The sequence below is a fragment of the Saccopteryx leptura genome, chromosome 2 (assembly GCF_036850995.1).
Source record: "Saccopteryx leptura isolate mSacLep1 chromosome 2, mSacLep1_pri_phased_curated, whole genome shotgun sequence".
NCBI lineage: Eukaryota > Metazoa > Chordata > Mammalia > Chiroptera > Emballonuridae > Saccopteryx > Saccopteryx leptura.
The window spans coordinates 6,575,896-6,590,403 of record NC_089504.1 but is presented as its reverse complement, the minus strand read 5'-3'; the positions used below and the strand labels follow the sequence as shown (position 1 = coordinate 6,590,403).

General features: G+C 57.3%; 1 protein-coding gene across 1 annotated transcript in view; it reads left to right on the top strand.

The window, feature by feature from the left end:
• PRRX2 (paired related homeobox 2) overlaps positions 1-9,373 on the top strand; it is a 43,727-nt gene extending 34,354 nt beyond the window's left edge. Inside the window, exons 2-4 of the mRNA XM_066365569.1 lie at positions 6,592-6,779; positions 7,615-7,793; positions 8,917-9,373. Of these exons, the coding sequence (XP_066221666.1) occupies positions 6,592-6,779; positions 7,615-7,793; positions 8,917-9,052 (503 nt within the window). The 3' untranslated portion in view covers positions 9,053-9,373. The remainder of the gene's footprint in view (positions 1-6,591; positions 6,780-7,614; positions 7,794-8,916) is intronic.
• Positions 9,374-14,508: the final 5,135 nt, after the last annotated feature.

Sequence of the window (14,508 nt, the reverse complement as noted above, 5' to 3'; positions counted from 1 at the left end):
GCTCCTTACATGCTGCACTGAGGCTTGTGAGGCCAGGGGGCGTGGATGGGGCCTCCCACGAGCCTCTCTGACCCCTCGGGCCGCACTGCCACACCCCTCCTCACCTTCCTTCCTGAGGTGTCTGCTCCTGCTCCAGACTGGTAGCTATAAAAATGTGTCAGCACCTTGGGTTTTGTTCAGAATTAATGAGGTGAAACATCCTTGGAAGGAGGAGGGGACAGTGCCTGGCGGTGGCTGAGCCCCCTTGCTCCTGCCCTGGGGACATGATCTCACGTGACTCAGCACTGGCTGGGCCTTTAGAGCTCTGTAAGGAGGACCCTGGCCCCTGGAGACGGCCCAGGACAGAGGGCAGGCTCTGACGTCTCTCCACACCCTTTCGATCCCTCCTTGTTCGTTCGTCTGTTCATTAATTCATTCATTCATTCACTCACTCACTGTGAAGAGTTTACCTTGGGCCAGACCCTGTGATGGGTCGCAGAGAGACAGGAAACAGTAAGTTCCAGTTCCTGACTGATGAATGACCCCACACTTAGTCTATACAGTGACAGAGCTCTAGGGGGTCCAGGAAGGCTTCCTGGAGGAGAGGTGTATCTGCTGAGACCTGAAGGTGAGCCAGGGAGGAGAGTAGTTGCAAGCCCAGGAATGGTTTGAGCAGGGGTCCTCGAGGGAGAAGGTGTGTATGTTCGGTGTGGGCACTGACTTCAGGGAGGCCGTGAACCTGGACAGCAGTCCTGAGATGGCTTGAGAACCCCAGTCCTGGTTCTGCCTACTGGGGTGACCCAGGTGGCCTGGCAGGCTCCATCCAACGGATAGAGCCAGAAAGGCCGTCAAGAAAAAGGCTCCATCCTTCTGTCGTGGTCACCAATGATTTGCCAGGGCTGGCCCGGGGGCCAGGACCACCATCTCCCTCCATTATCTCTGGCAAGTGGCTACCAAGGGTGTGGCAAGGAAAGAAAGGGCCTGCAGTTTGCAGGCAGAAGAGCTGTCACCCACTCTGTGACCCTGGGTAGGTCCTGGGCCTTCTCGGGCCTCCCTGTCTTCTGTGTAAGGCAGAGACGGCCCTGCCTGCTCCTCCCAAGGTTGCCGGGGCCCCCTGGGAGGTGCAGCGGGAAGCCTGCCTGCGCGATCTCACCAGAGGAACCGAGCCCGCCCCTGCGCCTCGTCCCTGGTCTCCGAGTGTCCGGGACCGAGGCCAGCTTGGCTGGAGATTAAACCAGCTCTTGAGCCCCTTGCATGGGATTCTGGCTGGGGTGGGTGGGGCTGGCCTTCTGGGGAAGCCCTGGCAGCCTGGGCTCCCTTCTCGAGAGGCTGCTAGGACTGTATTTCTTGTCCTTTCCTCCTCCTTTCGGTCTGCTCTTCCTTTCTTTCTTTAAATATTGTTGACCTGACTCCGTTGCTGGCCAGACCTTTGTCCTGCCCTCATGGGTCTCACAGGCTGGGCAGTCTGTACACTGCCACCTCCAGGAAGCCCCCCGGCCTGCATAGCTGGGAACTCCAGCACATACCCCAGCTCCAGAAATGCTCCTCTTGGTGGTCCCGTATACCCTAGGGCCCAGGAGAGATGCTCAGCGCCTCAGGCACGAGGACCAGCTCGGGGCACCCTTAGGGCTGCTGCATGGGCCTCAGTCGTTAAGAGCCTGGGTGCTTGCTGATCTACCGGTTCAAATCCCAGCTGCAGCCTTTCCTAGCCATGTGGCTTTGGTGTGTTGCTTAACCCCATTGCCTTAGTTTCCTCATCTGTAAAATGGGGCTAAGAGCCCTCCACCTAGGGTGGTTATGAGAGTCAAATGAGGTAGTTTCTGTAGTTCCCATTTTTCAGTGAGCTCCCTGAGGCCGGGCGGGGTGCAAGTGTTCTCTCGCTGCTCCTCTGCCTACACCGGGCCTTAACCACTAGGCAGCACTCCCTCTCCCTCCTCACATGAGGTAAGAGGCTCCCTCTCAGTCTCCCCTGGTGGCACTTCAGTCCCCAGAAATGCCCCAGGCCGTGGCTGAGGACTCACATTGCAGAATTCCTGCCTGAGCCCCTTTTCCCAGGGGTCTCTCAGAGGAGCCCCAATCTCTCCCTGAGAGATGCGGGGGTGTGAGGGGAGGCGAAGGCTTTGCTGGCCTTTCCACGCCCCCCCCCCACCTCCACTTCCTTCCTCAGACTTTCCTGTCTGTAAATACTCTGCAGCTTCGATGCTCCTTTGACCAAGGCCCCGTGTTAATTTGTTAAATCCACATCAAGGTCCTGGGGACCCGTTGTTTATTTTTGCGAACGTGTTGGCAGAGATCACATCGGAGGGGGGGGGGAGGGGGAGGCTGCTGATTTGGTCAGAATAAATGCTAATTAATAATAGTTATTTATTTGGGTTGGAGCTCGCTGTGGCCCCGGGGTCAGGCGCAAACTGACTATTTGAAGCAAAAACAAATAGAGAGTGTCTCTCAACAGCTTGAGAAAGGCAGGAACGCAGAGGCTGGGTTTATTTGTCTTGGGAAGAATTTGCAGTTAATTCCCTCCAGACTATTTAGGCCCTTAAATTACACGGAATAAGAAAAACCATGGGTGCCGGGGAGAGGAGCCAGGAACACTTGATCATTTGGCTGAGAGCAGAGTTTTTAAATGTCTTTGGCCCGCAGTCAGCCAAATAAATGGTATGTGTGAAATAATTTAATGGCAGGGAACAGCGCACCAGTCGTTTTTTTTTTTTCCCATTGTAATAGAACTGGGGACGAAGTGATTCTGGTTTTCAGGGGGAGAGGGCAGGGCAGGCCTCCCCATCTGAACACGCCTCTCTCGGTCCCTCGTGACAGTGTCTGAGGAGCCAGGGTCAACGGAGGTGGTTTGGGGCTGTAATTTTAGGCCCAGAGCAAAGCACAACTTTTATTGAACGGAAGGACACTCTGGGCACAGCCCGACTTGGACCGAGCGGGCCCCAGAGCTCGCTGGCCTGGAGGCTGAGACAGTATTTGTTGATGCTCTGAGCCCCAGCGTGGAGTCCCCGCGGGGACTAAGATAAACAGCCCACCACAGTACATTTCTCAGGAGGTGATTCAGGCACTTGCGGCAACAGCACATCCGCTGGGAAGCAGAGGCTGCCCCGCCCGGGAGCCCTGGCTGAGTCCAGAACTCTGGGTTCGAGTCCTGGGTCACCTCAACCCCAGGCTGCCTCTTCTCTGCCCCCCTGCAGGGACTGAGACCATTTTTCCACCGTGGGCCGGGGTGACCGAGGAAGAGCTTTGTTTGCATACACCAAGTGGCTTTCACACAAGCAATAATGCTAAGGGCAGCGAGCATCTATTGGGAAAGTGCTATGCTCTTGACGCTGAGTTAAACTCAGCTCCTCATGGGGGCTTCATGTGACCTCGAGCAAGCTACTGTCCCTCCCAGCTCCCAGAGCTGGGGTCTTCCTTTAGAACAAAGCGGTGACCGGTGTGTCCTTCCCACAGACTAGGATGGGGGGCTCAGGCATTTCCACACCGGCAAGATGACCCGAACCTGGAGACCCCTCCCTATGACGTCTCCCAGAACTGGGACCGGGAGTGTGACAGATCCCCATGTCACCTTGCCTGATAAGGGGCGAGGTAGATAAGGGAGAAGACCCCCCCCCCCCCCCCCACGGAGACAGGCTCACCGTCTCCACCAGCTAAGCCTTCCAAAAGACATGCACTCCAATCCCAGCGGCATGACCTTGGGCATGCCACTCGGAGCCTCAGTTTGCCTGTGTGTGAAATGGGCGGTGCGGTGGAGGGAGAACGTGGAGCGCTGGCTGGGCCCCACGCCTGCCCACACCCACTCTCGTTGAGTGCCTTGGTGGGAACCCGGGGAGGGCCGAGTCCGCAGCCACTGCCACCGTGGAGGCCAGCTGGTGTCAAGGATGCGAGGGTCTGCAGTGGATGCTCTTGTGTGAAGGGTTTGGCTCCAAGTCACTGCACGGTTTGGCCAAAGAGCGGGGTTGTTGCTTCCGGCGCCCACTTGGCGGGGCGAGAGCTGCAAAATGGTTTTCATTTAGACGCCCTCCGTTTTTGCATTGCTCAGAAACTTCCTGAAAAAGTCTCCTTTTTTGGCTGAAATGCCTCCTGCATTGGGTGTGTGCCCAAGCAGCACTGCCTGAAGAGGGGCGGCCGTCCACTCTGCAATGGCTGGTGTTCCAGAAGCTTCCGTCCCGCTCGCTGGGGCTATTGATCGCCGCCCGGTTTTCAGCACAGGGGCCCTTGTTGTTGTGGTTTAAGGTTTCTTCCCGCTCGAGGGGGTGGGGCGCGGAGGAACAGTCACTGGCACCAGACATTCCCGTCCATCCGCGCCTTTCCTTGGCGGAGAGGGGTGAGGAGTGAGGACTGAGCCAGTCCAGGAGGGGAGCTGGCTCGCGTGGGGCCACCCCGTGCTCCCCACCCCTGCCTGCCCACCCCCACGTGTGTCCCAGGTGTTTTGCAAGTACGAACTTCCTGCAAGGGCCGAACGTAAACTCCCGGTGATGTGTCTACACCAGGGTTCCTCGGCCGCAGCACCGCGGACAGTGTGAACCGGACAATCCCTTGCTGTGGGTGTTGAAGGGACCCACAGCATACGGGCAGCATCCCAGCCCGTAGCCATTTCATCCTTGTCCTGATCATCCAAAATGTCCCCAGACATCGCCACATGTCTCTGGAAGGCACAGCTGCCCTCACTTGAGAACCGCTGGTCCAGACCCAGCTGTAAGGTCCTCTTTTCCCGGGGGGTCCTCCTTGGTTCCTGCCGGACAGCCCCTGAAGGTCCCCCACCACAGTCGCTAGCCAGTCTCGTGGAACAGTGTGACCTCAGATTGAATCAGCCGGTCAGTAACAGTCAGTAAACCCAGCTAATCTGGGAGTTTGTTTGAAGGCAGGGATCAAGGGGTGTCCACTGCAGGACCTGGAATGTTCCACATGCTCAGCTGAGCAAATGTGCAGCCCTGTGTGAAGAACGTAAGAGACACAAGGGAATGGGTCACTAGAGAAACAAAAATACAGGTACGGACTTGTAAAGTCCACAAGGTCGACAACATGCTCTGTTGGCCAAACTGGGCAAAACAGCCCTTCCTTGCTCCGCTGGTGGGAAGCCTCGCGGGGGAATTTGGCCACATCTAGCATCATACTCACCGACCTGGCAACCCCACTTCCAGGGCTCTGTCCCAAATACGCACTGACAAAAATAGAACATCCTGTTGGCACGGAGATGCATTGTGGCATCCTTTTGGTTGCAAAAGATCAGAAACACTCCCAGTGCCTGTCACTAGGACTCAGGTGGGTGATCCACCGTAAGTCAGACACCTGAGTGCTCTGGGGCTGTGAAAAGAACCAGACAGATTTCTGTGCACTGGATGGAGGGATCCCGGGACATGTGGTTCTGTAGGAAAATGTGAGTGCAGAACCGTACATGGAACAGCCAAACTGATTTAAAACCTGGGTCCCTACAAGTGGAGGGAGAGAACAAGGAGGGACCGTGAGTGTGGGAAACAGTCCAAAGAGAGAGGATGAGGTTTGTTGTCCCAAATGGATCGGTATCTGGGGTATTATTAAATAAAAACGGGACAGTTGAAGCATCGGCGTGTTCCGTGTGATCTCAGGCTTGTACGTGTTTTAAACGCACATTTGTAATCTTGTAAAGCGCAGGGCGTGGAGGTGGGGTGAGGGAAGTATTGGGTCTTACTTTATACCCTTCTGTGTTGTGTGAATCTGTTACTGTAACAAGCTGTGGCATTACTTTGTTATTAAAATATACATTTTTAATAAGAAAATCAGATACACCAGAAAGGGCTAAGCTGGGCTGGGCTGGTTCTAAGTGCCAGGTGAGCACAGTGGAGTGTGTGTGTGTGTGTGTGTGTAGGGGGATTCATGTGGACCCAGGTGGTCAGGGGAGGACTGGGCAGTGAGCTGGGCCCTGGGGGATGAAAGTGTAGCTTTTCTGCCCCTGGGGAAAATTTAAACGTCGAAATAGTAGCTGAACACCCTCCTTCCTTCCCCTCTGTACCTGGGAGTGACAGGGATAACAGCCCTGTGTGTGGGATTCCTACATGCACTCAGTGATCTGTGCGTGCTGAAGAGCCTGCGTGTAGTGGGCCCTTTGAACTGTGATGCTTACTGCTGTTTATTGTGTGCCATTGTAACCAAACAAGAAATATCAACAGAGGGCTTACCACTGAGCCACACCCGAGAGCGGGGACCAGGTGCTAAGGACACTCAGGTGTCTCCTGGACCCTCCCTGGCCAGGTCATTTGTTCCTCGGGGCAGCAGGCACCTGTTCCCAGGGTCCACAGGCTACAGGATAGGGGGCCTGACTGCTTTTGTTCCCCATTATATCCCTGGGCCCTGGCACTGAGCCTGCCAGGAAGAGGGTGCTCAGTGAATATGTGTGGAAGAATAAACAAATGGATGAATCAACAAAGGCGTGAAGTGGGGCGCTCCTGCTCTTGGGGCTGGACCATCCATCTGTAGAAGGAGACCCAAGTGAAGAGTTCAGTGCAAACCGCTGAGTAGGTGTCTGAGTGACTTTGTTGGAGCCACCAGGTGCAGGAGCGGTGGCCCGCAGGCGTTGCGGGCACCCATCGCTGGCCTTTCTTTGCCCTGCTGACCCTTGGGGCTCCTTCCCCGCAGGTGAGTGTCCCAGTCCCGGGCGCGGCGGCTCCACCAAGCGGAAGAAGAAGCAGCGGCGGAACCGCACCACGTTCAACAGCAGCCAGCTGCAGGCCCTGGAACGCGTGTTTGAGCGCACGCACTACCCCGACGCCTTCGTGCGCGAGGAGCTGGCCCGGCGTGTCAACCTCAGCGAGGCGCGCGTCCAGGTGAGCGCTGCCCCTCCCTGGGCTTCCATAGGGCCGTGCCGCCACCATTCACTCAGGGTTAGGGAGTTGCCGAGGTGAGGTGCTGAAGAGCAGGAACATCTGAGGCCAGGAGGGTTGAGGTTCAAATCCAAGCTGTGTGACCTGCAGCAGGTTACTCAACCTCTCTGTGCCTTTGGTGCCTCCCTGTAAAATGAGGATCACGTTGGTCTATTTTATAGGGTTCTTCTGAGAACCAAAGGAATGAATATAGTGTATATTTGTGCAGTGCCTGCCACAAAGGGTTTTGGTAAAAGCCATTTTATTATTATTTTTTTTTATTTATTTAAAAAAATTTTTTTTTAATTTATTCATTTTAGAGAGGAGAGGGAGAGACAGAGAGAGAGAAGGGGGGAGGAGCAGGAAGCATCAACTGCCATATGTGCCTTGACCAGGCAAGCCCAGGGTTTCGAACCGGCAACCTCAGCATTTCCAGGTCGACGCTTTATCCACTGCGCCACCACAGGTCAGGCCGTAAAAGCCATTCTAAAGTGCTGGGTTCACTCTGTTCCAGCTCCGAGCCACGCGCTCAGTGTGCCCCTCTCTCGTGATGACCTCACAAGAGCTAAGCGCACATTTATTCATCCTTTCACTCATTCACGTGCTCATTCTCCAACGCACACGTATCCAGCAGGAGGCACCATCTATCACTCCCATCTGACAGATGAGAAGACTGAGGCTCGGGCAGGTGAAGCTGCTGGTCCAGGCTGTCAGCAGAGCAGGCACACACTGGGTCCCAAAGGACGCTGGTCCCGTCGCAGCCCACTGCACCCTGCTCACCACCTCCTCCCACCCCCAGGTCTGGTTTCAGAACCGCCGGGCCAAGTTCCGCCGGAACGAACGGGCCATGCTGGCCAACCGCTCCGCCTCGCTGCTCAAGTCCTACAGCCAGGAGGCCGCCGTCGAGCAGCCCGTGGCTCCCCGGCCCACTGCCCTGAGCCCGGATTATCTCTCCTGGACAGCCTCATCTCCCTACAGGTGAGAGCCAGAACCCTCTCAGGTCAGGAGGGGCCGCGGCCAGGGGGTCCCCTGGGGCACGTTAGGGCCCGGGAGCTCCTCAGACCTGGGGTTCACCAAGTGGTAGCCGAGCAACGGTGTGAATGTTGGGCTCCTTGAGTGTGCACGTGTGGGTGTTGGTGTACGTGTGTGTGTTACATGAGTGTGAGCATGTACGCGCATGAGTGTGTGCATTTCCACATCAGTGTGTATACGTGGTTGTGAGTGTGCACACGTGCTTGTGAGTGCACGAGAGTGTGCATGTGCACGCTCAGATGCGCACATGAGTGTGCACGGGAGTGTGTGGCAGTGAGAAGGGGAGGCCTGTCTGGAGAAAGAAAGAGCCCACGTCCCTCAGGCAGTTGAAACCCTGCAGGATTTCTAGGCTGGTGAGGGGGCCCCGTACCCTGTGTTTGCCCCCCTGGCCAGAAACAGGGTGGGAGGGCTGAGAGGATGTCCTCCCTGTCCTCCTGGGGACCTCTGGTGCCCAGAGCCAAGCTCTAGGGCAGGGGTGGGGGTGCTGGGGAGCTGGGTTTCTGTTCCCCACAACTCCAGGGGGCGCCGCCCACCCCTTAGTCTGGGAGCAGCTGTGCAGGAGCCCTGGTCTGGAAGGTGAGATCCAGCAAGTTGGCTTGTGGGATCGGAGTCCTAGTGATGCTTAGTGACGTCCTAGTGTTGCCTGACATCTCCCAGCTCCCTCCCTGCCCTGTGCTTACCTGGGGCAGGAGAATCACCAAGAGGCACCCTTAAGGACAGGGGTGGTCATTCACCTTCATCCTGCTGCTCACCAGGCCCCACGCAGGTGTTGAGGTGAACAGAACCCAGGCCCTGCTGTCAGGAAGCTCCCGGTCCAGCGAGAAATGTCCACAAACCCACAGGGGTGGCTCCATGTCCCAGTGCTGGTCACAGGCGCTTCTGACTCCTTCCCAGACCCTGCAGCCCTGGTCACCCCACCCCGCCCCCTGGGGGCAGACTTCCCAGGAAAGCAACCTTTGACGGGAGGCAGGAAGGCCAGAGGCTGGGGTCCCCGGCCTGAGAGCCAGAAGTGCCCCGGGCAGCACGCCAGCCATTACAGACATATCCCTGTGCTTCCTGTCGCCCCCAGTACGGTGCCGCCTTACAGCCCCGGAGGCTCGAGCCCCGCTGCCCCAGGGGTCAATATGGCCAACAGCATCGCCAGCCTCCGTCTCAAGGCCAAGGAGTTCAGCCTGCATCACAGCCAGGTGCCCACAGTGAACTGACAGCCTGCTCCCTCGGGGCCCAGCTGCCTCCCCGGTCTACGACAACGGAAGGGGCAGACGCGCAGGAAAGGGACAGGACAGCCTCCGGCCCCCTGGACGGTGGGGGGCTCTCCTGGCCCTTCTCTCCAGCTCAGACTCCTGGGCCCGGGAGGCTGCGGAGACGCCCGAAGACCAGCTCAGCCCCTTGTCCGCGGTCGCTGGGGAGCCTCGGAGGGCTGGGCTGGGAGGCGGAGCAGGAGCTTGCCAAGGACCTCACTTACTCTGTGTATTGAAACCAAATAGCTTTTGTCTTTAAGAAATAAAAAGTTGTTTAAGCCCAAACAGGTTGTGGGAGGGCAGATATGGGCGGCAGACCGACTGGGGGCCAGCGTTCAGGGGCCCCGCTCTGGTCCACCCCAGCCACGGGGACGGCCCAGGACCCTCTGGGGCTGGCAGCTGCCCCCATCTCCGTTTTCCTCTGGATAAAGTCACCGGGCAAAGCCTCAGGCCCCACAGACATCCAGGTGTCTAAGTGACTCTAAGCAGGAGGACCCCTCCCCTGTCGGGTCAGGGAGGGACGCTCAAGCCCTTTGGCAAGGGGCAGGGGGGTGACCACAGACGGGCCAGATGCTGAAATTAAATTTCTTGCTTCAGGGCACACAGAAAACACGGGACCCCTCTGAGCATTTGACGGTCAAAGGGCCTGCGCAGATGGCCCACAAAGTGGGGGTGCAGAGTGGGGGTCCCAGGCGGGCTTACAGGACAGAGTGGTTGTGACAGCCAAAGCCACCAGGAGGCCTTCTCTTAAGTCCCCTACTCAGCTTTTTGCAGATGGTAACTGGGGGTGAGAGAGGACACCTGTGCCACCAGCAAGTGACAGCAATTATGAGGAGCTGCGAAAACTCTGGGGAGAGGGGAGTGATCCCAAAGCCAGCCCCTCTCCACCTGGCCCTCTGCCACCCCTTCTGAGGGGCACACCCTCCCAGGAAGTTAAAGTCCCTTCTGCAATCTCAAACAACTCCCAGGAGGTAGGACAGCACTCCCTGACCCCAGAGGGTACAGAGATGATCAGCCTCTCTGGATGAGTGGCCCTCACCGTGACATAGTGGGGTCGATATTCTACAATCTGCCAGCCACACTGCCTCAGAGTGCCCCCAAAGTGCCAACGTTCCCACCCCCACAGGCTATGTCTAGAGATGACCTCAAACAGGTCAAAGCCAGTGGACGAGCCTTGCATGGGGGATGGTCCCCATTTTCGTTTTAGAAGTTATGGTGACTATACCCACAAGTAAGGTGAGGACTCCTCCCCATTCTCCCCAATCCACCCTGTGTACTCCACTCTGTGAAATTCCACCACGGTCCTTGTGGGTGGAGCTTGGCCCTCTTCCGGTGTACAGACGTGTGGGGACGCCGCTGCATGACGTCCTTGTGGTGGATGACTCTGGTCAGCAGGAGAGCGAGGAGCACCGATGGGGGTGACGGAGGCACAGGCTCGGGCTGAGCCGTGGAGGGGGCATTCTGCCCAGGTCGTGAGCTGGCTCAGACCCCCCCTGCCCCTGAGGGCCAGGTCAGAACAAGGGAGAGACCTGCACCCGGACGGGGCAGTGCTCACAGCCACAGCTGTGCTCTCCCGCTCAGTCCAGCCTCTGCTCAGGTAAGTGCTTTCTGGACCTTCTCTCGCCACTTACCACTGAACAACTATTATGAAACACTTGCTGTGTGCCAGGCCCTGCCCCCAGCCCTGAAGAGAATGCAGAGAACAAACATAGGGTCCCTTACTGCAGAGGCCACACCTAGCACAGGGGGCCCCAATTTGTCTAAGGTATCCAGGCAGGCTTCCTGGAGGAGGTGTCTTGGAAGGATGAAGAGTCCGCCAAACAAAAAGGGGAGGGAGAACAGTGTTTCTGGCTAAGGAAACAGCAAATGTGAAGGCAGTGGGGCAAAGCAGAAGCTGTCTCTTTGGGCCAGCTCCAGGGCTGCATCTCCTGGTGTGGGACCTAAAAGTGTGATGTCACCCGGTACTGGAGAGCCACCGAGGGGATTTATTTGGGGGAGGAACTTGCCCCTGGGTCTGAGTGTGGAGGCAGAGAGATTCCTGCGGAGGCCAGGCCAGATGTCCAGGCAGGAGGGGCAGCCTCCCGGACCGGATGGAGACAGAATGGGCAGATCTGGGAGGCTTCCTGGACGCAGCAGGGACAGGCGTTGATGACTGGATGATGAGCGGAGGGAGAAGGTGGAGGCCAGGGCCTAGGGGCTGGCTTAGGCACAAGGAAGTTTCCTGGGAGGAGGAAGCCCTGGAAAAGAGACCAGCCTGATAGAAGTCTCTGGAAGATGCTGGTCTGCCCTTCCACCAGACAAGAGCTGCGGCTGTCGTGGTCTGAGCAGGGTCCTCCCTCACAAGGAGCTCACCTCTGCTGCCCTACCTAGGGGACGTGCACCAGCAAGGGATGGTGCCGGGGGCCCAAAGCAGTGAGCCCCTGGGCATTGGAGGCAAGTGTTTCTCTCCTCCCCAGAAGCACCGATCTGGGAGCGGGTGAGTGGACGGCCTGCCCAGGCAGCTGCCAATGCTCTAGCCCTCAGAGGCACGCCCAGCCTTTCTATTTGCAATCCAAAGGGAGGGTGTCATGACGCCCGGCCAGGGTTGGGGCTGCCTGCAGCAGAGACGGGGTCACACCAGGTGGGGGGCTCCGGCTGAGGGCTGGAAGGCAGGTCCCAGGAATACCAGCTTTGGAAGAGGGGGGGGGGAGGAGGCGGGTTCTCACAGAGGCACTGGTCCTGCCGTGGGGCGCAAGGTTGTCAATGTCACTTCCTCCCAAGCGCTCTAGAAAAAACAAACCAGCTTAATTGTTTACACATGTTGCTCTGGGGCGCTGAGGGCTGGGGCCGAGGGCCCTCCCTGTAAAAGAAAATATATTCGAACATTGCTGTTGTATTGCAGCCCTAATTTCAGGGCCATGTGGGAGCTTCCTGGGCACCAGTCCCAGGATATAATTTTCCATGAGGAGAAGGTACTCAAGGCCCCGTCCCAGGCTGGGAGAACTGGGAAGCCTCCCCCTGCCTGCCTTTGTTTGCGAGTTTGGGAGAGAGCATTGTGTGTATCTGCCTCTTTTTCTTGTTGTTTGAAATAAAGGAACGGGAGAAGGGGTGCGAGGGAATAAGAGGGAGATGGAGAGGGAGAGATGGAAAGAAAGGCAGTCTGGCCCTTGGAAAACCCCAAATCGGAGAACTAAAGACCAGAGTTTTGCCTTGGGCAAGGCACTTCTCTGCACCTCAGTTTCTGCCTCGGTAAATGGGGACAATAATGGAAGCCACTTCATAAGGCTGTTGGCACAAGCTACCCTCTGTTAATGGGTGCTTAGGTGTTTATGTTGGAGGAGAACAGTGAGGGCTAGAGTCTGAGGAAGTCAATATACTCCCCGTCCTGGCAGGGGGTGAGGGGCGCTGGCACTTTCCCTGACCAGGGAGACCAGCACATGTGGTGCAGGGGCCCTGGAATCTTGGAAGCACCAATTGGGGTCCAAAGCAAAATGGTGCCTCCACTCCTGCACTTCTGCCACCCGCCCCTTGAGGGCGCTGTAGGGTCACTGTCAGGCAAAGAGCCAGGAGTACACTCTCACTCTCCCCATACAGATCACTGGGCCAGCAAGAGGCTCTTGACCCAGCCCTCTCTTGGAAGACAAAGAGGCCAGCAAAATCCCCAATCACCAGCAGGGGTCACAGCGTGAAAATCAGCACCAGCCATGCGGAAAACCTACCAACAGCCACGAAAACGTGTGCGCGCCGTCACTCAGCAATTTCATCTCCAAGCCCACTTTGAAAAATAATCCAAAACGGGGGGGGGGGGGGGGGGGGACAACGTGTGCCAAGGTGTTTGTCACACATTTCCTGCGTGCGCTGTCCAAGGCCTGGGGAAACACGAACCAAAATGTAAATCGTTTAAATTCTACCGTGGCTCACAATCCACGTATCTCCATACTTTCTGTAATATGACTGATAAGCTGATAGAGAAACAAAACAAGCAGGCCAATGTCATAGCCTCAACTACATGAGGGGCTCTTTGAAGATTAGAAAAAAAAAAGTGCTTTCTTCCCTTTTCCGTCCCCTTTGGAGCCTGGGTCAGAGCTAGATGTGTCTCTTCAACACCTGCTGGGAGCGAGCAGCCCCTTCCCGAGCTCAGCTGGCCGTCCACCATCAGTCCTCTGGGCTCCGAGCTCTGTGGTCGGTAACCCCTCCCATATTGCAGGTGCCGGAAAGAAGGGGTTTGAGAGCTTCTTGCCTATAACTCAACCTGAAGAGTGGGAAGGGATTGAGCTGAGGATATGAGGAGTCAGGCGGGGAGCAGCTAGAAGTCGGAAGGACTAACAGGAGTGGTCTGATGCTAAGACAGTCCCGTGATCCCCAACCCGGGTGGCCTCACTTCTGCGTGTCCCCTCTCCCTGAGTGTGGGGGGGGGACCTCTCACTTGCTTCTAACCAACAGAATGTGGTAGAGGTGAAGGGATTGAGCAGATGCAATGAAGGTCCCTCATCAGTTGACTTTGACTTCATCAAAAGGGAGATTACCCTGGGTGGGCCGGACCTGACCAAGTGAGCCCTTAAAAGAGGATGCAGGTGTTCCCTGAAAGGAGAGTCAAAGCAGGGGGTGCTCTGGGCCGGCCTTGAAGAGCAGACGCCAGTGTCCTGACCCACCAGCGGCTGGGGGGCCTCAGGCTTACACCACGAGGAACTGAATGCTGCCTGCCATCTGAGTGCGCTTGGAAGGGGACACTGAGCTCCAGTGAGACCTCGGCCTGGAGGACCCCTTGTGCGGCCTTGTGAGACTCGGAGCAGAGGACCCAGTTAAGCTGTGCCCGACTCCTGACCTACAAAAGCTGCGGGATCATAAATGGTGTTGTATTAAAGCTGCTTCGTTTGTGGAAACTTGTTACACTGCATAGAAAACTAACACAGGTGCCCGTGGACCTTGGAGATCGCACCTTGAGCTTGGCCTCGGTCTGCCCACGGTACCCCCAGAACCCCCAGACCCACTAGAGAGGGGCCAGGAAGCCTCTGCTCAGATGATCTGCCAGGCCACAGTAACAGCCTGCTGTCCTAACTCCTTTCAGGCCATTCTGCACAAGCTGACAGATGAATTGCCCTAAAGCGCAGCCTTGGTCATGTCCCTGCCCTGGCTAACACCTCTGATGGCTCCCCAGCCCCCCCCCCCCCGCCCTGGCTAACACCTCTGATGGCTCCCCAGCCCCCCCATGTAAAGTCCCATCACCTAGGCCAGGTAGCTGAGGCTCCACCTTCTAGCCCTGCTAAACCCCGCCCCCACCCCATGTAAAGTCCCGTCACCTAGGCCAGGTAGCTGAGGCTCCACCTTCGAGCCTTGCTAAACCCCGCCCCCACCCCAGGCTGTTCAGACAGCCCGACATCTCAGTCCCCTCTCCCACCACACTCCCTCCGCCCACGGTCCCCCTGCAGCAGGGCCGTCCC